Source organism: Phanerochaete carnosa, assembly GCF_000300595.1.
Source record: "Phanerochaete carnosa HHB-10118-sp unplaced genomic scaffold PHACAscaffold_152, whole genome shotgun sequence".
NCBI classification, from domain to species: Eukaryota; Fungi; Basidiomycota; class Agaricomycetes; order Polyporales; family Phanerochaetaceae; genus Phanerochaete; species Phanerochaete carnosa.
The window spans coordinates 1-6,776 of NW_006767779.1; the positions used below are offsets into that span (position 1 = coordinate 1).

The window sequence follows — 6,776 nt, forward strand, 5'->3', positions numbered from 1 at the left end:
AGCACTTGGTACGTTCGATTGACAGCTGACACCGAAAGACACAAACAGCAATTAAGCTCACAAAAAGCTGGTCTAGCTCACGTGCACTACCCCTTCCACAGTCAACAAACCTTTTGTCCCACGACCAGCCCCCGATACATCCTACCCATGAGCAAGCACAGGCGCAAACAGGCTGAGACAGAAGAGCTCCTTATTCCTGCCTCTACGCTTGCCAAGTCCATCCAATATGCCACCGAAGGCCGCGTGTCTCGAGACGGTCATTCAGTCAAATGTACCAATTTTCCATACTCCTGCCCTAAGTCCCCTCCGTGCCCAATGTTTGTGTCTCAGCCTCCACCTTTCAACGAATCCTTTCTCAACTTCGACTTCTCAACCTTCAGCACGTTTCCCACTGCCGAGGAGGTGCAGCAACACCTTGACACAGACCTGAAGGCTCAGGATATCGACGATGAACAAGCTGAGCATTGGTTTGTCTCACTGGTGTGTTCAAGTTGCAGGTCGCGTGTTAGCATAATTTTGACAAACATATCATCATTAGGAACATGACAGCATCCTTCGTGCATGGTCAGAAGAAACAGAAAATTTTCTTGACGAGTTGCTCCATCTCGAAGGGGTCTCCAGCTCAACACTAGAGCATTGCATGATCTGTCCTGAACATCGCTTGGGCACTCTGCTGTACCGGTGCGATGATTGCTTTGGTAGGGCTGTGATCTGCAGGGACTGCTGTTGAGAGAGCCACCAATGGCAACCATTTCACAGAATAAAGATATGTCACTTGCACTGCTGATCAACCTGACACTCACCGACAATCTAGGCATGGAATGGTCAATTTTTCGAAAGAAGTATGCTGCAAGGCCTCGGAGTCGTACTTCAGTTGAGTCACCTGCCTGGAGAGGTTTGTGCAGCTCCTGCCATTGGTCCGCGTGTGTCCATGGTGATTCACACAAACGGCTTCCACCCCGTGGACGTCCTTTTTTGTGAGTGCATGCAGCGGTCTCGTGCAGGAGACCGAGTTGAACAGCTACTTTGTGCTGAACTCTATCCCACCAGTATTACCAACCCCACCACTGTACCTTTCGTGCCCTCGAGCACTTCCACACTCTCACGCTGCAGAGTAAAGTCACGGCATACAACTATTATATGACCCTCCAAAAGCTTACCAATGTGACTCAATTGAGTAAGCAATATGTCGGAGTTTTTGCTCTCTCAGCTGATATTTTGTGCTTACCCACTGGTTACAGGACCGCTTCAAACCCTTCTTGCATATGTTACGTGAATGGCACTACCTCAAGCTCTTGAAGAGAGCAGGACGCGGGCATATCGCAGATGGCATCAGGAATATCAAACCGGGAGAGCTGTGTCTACAGTGTCCAGTGTGTCCGCGGCTGGGTTTCAACCTTCTGGATAATTAGAATATTATGTCCAATGACCTCAGGTGCGTACAATCTGTTGTTGTGGCTGTGTAGATACTGATCTGTTTGCGAAGATTTGTATACGCGCTTATTGTTGCCATCAACACCAACTTCCATCTGAAGAGACGGGCGGTATCAAACAATGCTCGGGATCCTGGGCTAATGTCAGGTCAGACATATTTCGTGGAGGACAAAGAATACTGAGAGTTCGTGTTGAAGTATGCAGACTAAGAAGATGTAAGTGATGCCTGCTATTGGGAAACCTGCTGTTGAACCAACCACATATTTGCATAGATCAGTACTTGTACCGGCTTTGCAGCCATGGCACATGCAAACACAAAGTTCAACTGTGGATATACTACAACCGGTGTCAGCTTGGCGCTCTGCGCTTGTCATGGTATGATATTGCCGAACGGCGTTGGAGATCTGCAAAAGGGTGAGAGGTTCATTGATATGTTTTTATAGTGTGATCTTAGCTAATGTACATGCTCAGATACTGCAACATGGATTTCATCAGTATGTCTGTGCTCAGTTTATTCAGCAAGCGTGGCCTGACAGTCTTATCATACAACATTGCCTGTCAGTGGGAACAATTCATTCGTGGCCATATTGTGCACCGCAACTTCCTGATGCATCTCTGTATTGAGCTGCTGACCACAAACAATCTCCGCTTCGTTATCCCCAAGTACCATTTCTGGGGACACAAAGGCAAGGACCACAGCAGATACTTGCTCAACCTAGTGCGCGGCATTGGACATACCGACAGTGAAGAGGTCGAGCGCAATTGGTGGTGGCACAACGCGACAGTGGCAAGTACCCACGAAATGGGCTCTGGATCATGGCACGACACATTTGAGGATCACTTTCAGTGGTCAAATTTTGAAAAATTTGTTGGCATGGGTGAATAATTACGCTAGCTTGTGGTCCAGCTTCACACTGAAGATCTGACTTGTATGGCAGGGCGCACTCTAGCCAGGAAGCTCAAGTGTGCCCTCCGTGGCTATGCTTTCCATGACAGGCTATGGAAGCAGTTCTCCGAAGATATTCCAACGGCAGACATGAAGCGATGGGTGGGTGAAGTGGCAGCATGGGAGACCAATATGTCCAGGGATGACCCGTATCATCTTGAGCCTTCAGGTGCGTCAAGATTATGTACTCTCGATCTACAACTGATCTCTTTGTCTTAGGTCTGACCAAGACCCAAATCAAGGCACAGCTAGCCGAAGAAGAGGATACTGAAGCTGTGAAGGGAAACACGAGCCTGCACAAGGTGACCTCGTCATCAATGGTGGTCGAGCTCCTTGGGATTGAGGACTTACAGTACATCTTGTGCTATTGCTAACATCCACCCATGTTTACTGAATACCTTCGGCATTTCCAGGCATCGCTTCCTCCTCAAGTACCCCATCGTAACCAAGGAGACATGCTCCTTAGTCCTCAACATTGTCGATAGATGGGCCGTCATCCGCCGATGTCTGCAAGCCACTCATGAAATACAGGCTGTGTATATGCCTTCCGTGCTGAAGCTCGTCGCAAGCGATGCCCAGCACTCTGGGTCATCCATGCCAAGCTCTATGCCAGCTTCCGAATTGGCAGCACGGAACACAAGGATTACAATCGGCGATGTTAACGGCAACCCTGAACATCAGCGACTGTTCCTACCAAGCAAGCTGGCTGATGAAGACCTCGAAGCTTGTGTGGCGGGGTTGGCTCCCATTGAAGACTGTCTCCGTGAGGGCCAGATGCGAAGTGCGCTGGACAGTCTGCATGTGCAGTTGCATGTGAGGTCCAGACTGATCGCCTTCAAGGCCCGAAACTCTCAAGGTCAGCGCGAGAACCTGCGATTGATCCAGAAAATTGAGGCGTGTGAAGCAAAGATCAAAGTCTTGGTCGCTAAATATCGACGTGCGCATGTGGCGAAGGTGGCATTAGTGGGCCCCGGTCTGTGGAAGGATGAATGGCCTCTTCTCAAGGATCGTGATGTGTGCGGGCTGTCGGAAATGGAACCACAAGTTGACGGGGATGACGAGCCTTTGAGCCGACATCGCCAGAATACAGAAGGGTCTCACGTACTCTCCTGGATCTGGCTCAACATCTGCTGGCAGCAAACATTGGGGCCTAGTGGGACACCAAGAATGACCGAAGGTAATTGATATGGCGCTGATCACTGTATTTACACCGACGACTGACAGTTCTCTCGTAGCACTATGCGTCGAATGGCTCCGTGCTCGCAGCAGAGTCATGCGGTTCAAAGAAGAAATACTCTACCTGCACGAGGAGCATAGGTGAGTACTTGTGTCCCTGGAGAAGAACGCGGTGGCATGGGATAAACGGCGAACATCTTAAGGGAGCTGCACGGAGTGCTCACAGCTGTGCGATGGATTATCTGCATATGCCGCCAAGCAGTTAGCTTTGCAACGCGCATAGGGATGCCACTTCTCGATCTTATGGCAGCCTGGAGGAGCGTCGATAGGACAGCCGGATAACGAAGGGCGCAAGCTCAATCCAGTGTGATGTATCCAGTTTTCATTAGATAGTGATGGTTCAGACAATGAGAGGTGAACAGCTGCCAGAAATGTCGAGTCCGATGAAGATTGAGTATGGAGAGGCTATATATTACATGTTATGTAGTAGTTACATGACCACTGCTACCGCAATTGACAGAATACACGACCAAGTGTGCGTGCAGGGACTTAGTGAAATACACAAAACAATCACATGACTATCTCGCGTCTGAAGTTGCTAAGTCCTGATTTGCTGTATCTTGCTGCCGAGCTCACGATCAGGCGTGTACCGTGCGCCAAAACTGTTAGGGATCGCTCTGATTACTTTATAGACATTGTGATACAGCTGGAGGTAAATGTAATGGTGGCATGGCGGACTGTGAGATGCTTTGAAGTGCAACAAATCCCGAAAATGTGTGGATATTAAATCATCCATGGTGGTGACGAGAGCTTGTTTATTTTATAACATATTTAGTTGCAGTTATCAATAAGAGGTTTTCCAAGTGAAATGAGAAGCAGTGAACGGTGGGATATTGCAAAACATATGGAATATCGTATGTTTTGATAACATGGAGGTGGGGACACTGAGCACCATAGAAGCGGGGCTGTGAACCGTTTTATATTGGCATTAAAAGAAGTTAGAACTAGGCAGAAGATACACTGTGTGAAGTGATGTTGAGAAAAGCCGGGTTTATGATATGCTAGCACAATCATAGCGACATACCAGATATGGCAAGTGATGCAGCGGCTGCATGAACAGTGGTGTAGTTGTCAGCTGGGCCAGGCAGGTGGGCCATTATTACTAGTATTTCGGCCAGGAGATAGCAGCAGGCATGCTTCAAACCCAATCAAGCATATGTTTTGACATTCTGCTGTGTGTTTCTGGAGCTGTCCCACCAGCACTGCTAGCTGCCGTACCACTACCCAAAGTAGTAATATGTGATTGGCGCGTGTGCCATGTGGGTTCCCCCAAGCAGCTGCTCAAGCTGGCTCTAGCATTCTATTGCATTAAACCCATAACAGCTCTGTGCTGTTTGAACTTTCAGACATGAGCCCAGGGCTCGCTGCTGCCTATCATGTTCTCAAGTACCTCTGCGGCACCTCCAACTATCGACTCTGTCCAGGTCAGAATGACGAAACCGATAGCTGTTTGCTCGGTTACACCAACGCAGACTTCACGAACAACAAGAACAACTCCGTCTCAACATCCAGCTGGGTTTACAAACTTGGTAGAGGCACAACCAGTTGGTCTTCTCGCAAGCAATGCTCTGTGGCTCGAGACACCTTCAATGCAGCCGACAAAGCAGTCCGACATTTACAGTGGCTCGAAATCTTTGCTGAGTACATCAAACACCCACTCACAAAGCCTGTCCCCCTTCACTGTGACAACAAATCTGTCATTGACACTGCCCAGTCACCCAACGTCAAGCATCGCATGAAACACACCTGCGTCAAAGCTCACACTGTTCATGAGCAATTCGAAGCTAGCTTGATCGAACTCATTAGGATTCCTGGTGTCAACAATCTGGCTGATATTCTCACAAAGCCTTTATCCGCTGAGGTACACAGCTGTCACACCCAGTCTCCTGGCCTCGTTCCGTATCGCCTCACCAAGAGGAAGTGTTGAAGTGCCTAATGGCTCTGGCTTGGCAATCCGCCCAGCATGGACTTAAGGTGGACATCTTAGATTAGGCGCGTGCTTATATGTAGTGTTGCCACGGCTTGGCGCGGCTTGGCTGTGACTTGACTTTGGATGGCTTTTCCTTTTTGGGATCAGCCGAGTCAAGTCAAGCCACAGTGCAGCCGTGATTACAAGCGACTATGGCTGAGCAGCGGCTTGCAGCCGATCATCCCTCCCAAAAAGGAAGGTGGTTCACACCGGTACCGCAGAATTCATCGTAACATCGCTTGTCCTACTTGAGTGATGCTAAATATGAACTAATCTCCTCTGGAGACTCTTCTGCACGGCTCTCCAAGTCCTTGAGCTCCTCTCCAATGTCCAAACCATGTGTGAAAGACAGAGAATGGCCTTGCTTGAACCTGAACTTGAGAATTTGCAGTGCTTCCATGAGTTCTCCACCGATTTTGTTGCACCGGTCTGTGACTGTTATCTTTCCAGATGAGAAGACACGTTCACAGGGCACAGCAGAGGCTTGGATAGGCAGAATATACATTGCAATGGCATAGATGGTTGGAAACCTGGTCTGAGATGCCTAAAATGTGAAGATAAATCAATATTTCGAAAGAAATGGAGAAAAATGGAGAGAAAAATTATGGCACAAGTTTCAGTAAGTGTACACTCACCTTCCAGTATGTGATAGCATCCACAAATCCATCTGTGGGCTCTGCAATATATGCATACCACCCTTGCTCTACTGAACGCTCAGCCAATGGACCTTTTCCTTTACCCTTGAATAAAATGTTGTAGGCCTTTTGCTGCTGTGTTCGAATCACTGCAGCTGCTGGAGCCGAGGCTGAAGGGGCCATCTTGGATTTATACTTGCGCATCTGTAAAATGAATGTTAATATAGAGAGAAATGAAGATTACAATATGAGTAAAAGCGCACCTCAGCTAAAAATAGATTCTTTGCTGCAGCTGCTTCTGCTGGTGAAGTGTTTTGCTCAAATCACTCCAGCTTACATGCAGGATTGATGACTAATAAACTTAGCTTCAGATTTTAACAGCTTTGAAGCTGTGCTTACCAGTGGCCAAAATATATGCATTATAGCTGCGGTTGCGATCACGATAGTCTTCAAGCTTGTCCAGACCTTGCTGAATAATTCCAGCTGCGTTGGACACTTTTGCCTGTCGCTCCTGCCAGTGTAGCTTCATGGCTTCAAATGCAGATAAAACACTAAT

At 48.2% G+C, this 6,776-nt stretch overlaps 3 protein-coding genes across 3 annotated transcripts; 2 read left to right on the forward strand and 1 right to left on the reverse strand.

Annotated features, from left to right (window-relative positions):
• Positions 1–1,083: 1,083 nt before the first annotated feature.
• PHACADRAFT_107873 (uncharacterized protein) lies at positions 1,084–1,412 on the forward strand (the record flags this gene model as incomplete). The annotated part of the gene is made up of 2 exons (XM_007402426.1): positions 1,084–1,188; positions 1,242–1,412. Coding segments are annotated over 2 exons (276 nt in total), but the record flags the coding sequence as incomplete, so codon positions are not given.
• Positions 1,413–1,418: 6 nt separating this feature from the next.
• Positions 1,419–3,701, forward strand: PHACADRAFT_33683 (uncharacterized protein; the record flags this gene model as incomplete). Its single annotated transcript, XM_007402427.1, has 9 exons — positions 1,419–1,435; positions 1,487–1,581; positions 1,602–1,649; positions 1,732–1,855; positions 1,906–2,312; positions 2,373–2,549; positions 2,600–2,732; positions 2,794–3,557; positions 3,616–3,701. The coding sequence occupies 9 exons, from the start codon at positions 1,419–1,421 to the stop codon at positions 3,699–3,701; spliced, it is 1,851 nt and encodes a 616-aa protein (XP_007402489.1).
• Positions 3,702–5,829: 2,128 nt separating this feature from the next.
• PHACADRAFT_107879 (uncharacterized protein) lies at positions 5,830–6,403 on the reverse strand (the record flags this gene model as incomplete). The annotated part of the gene is made up of 2 exons (XM_007402428.1): positions 5,830–6,129; positions 6,221–6,403. The coding sequence occupies 2 exons, from the start codon at positions 6,401–6,403 to the stop codon at positions 5,830–5,832; spliced, it is 483 nt and encodes a 160-aa protein (XP_007402490.1).
• Positions 6,404–6,776: the final 373 nt, after the last annotated feature.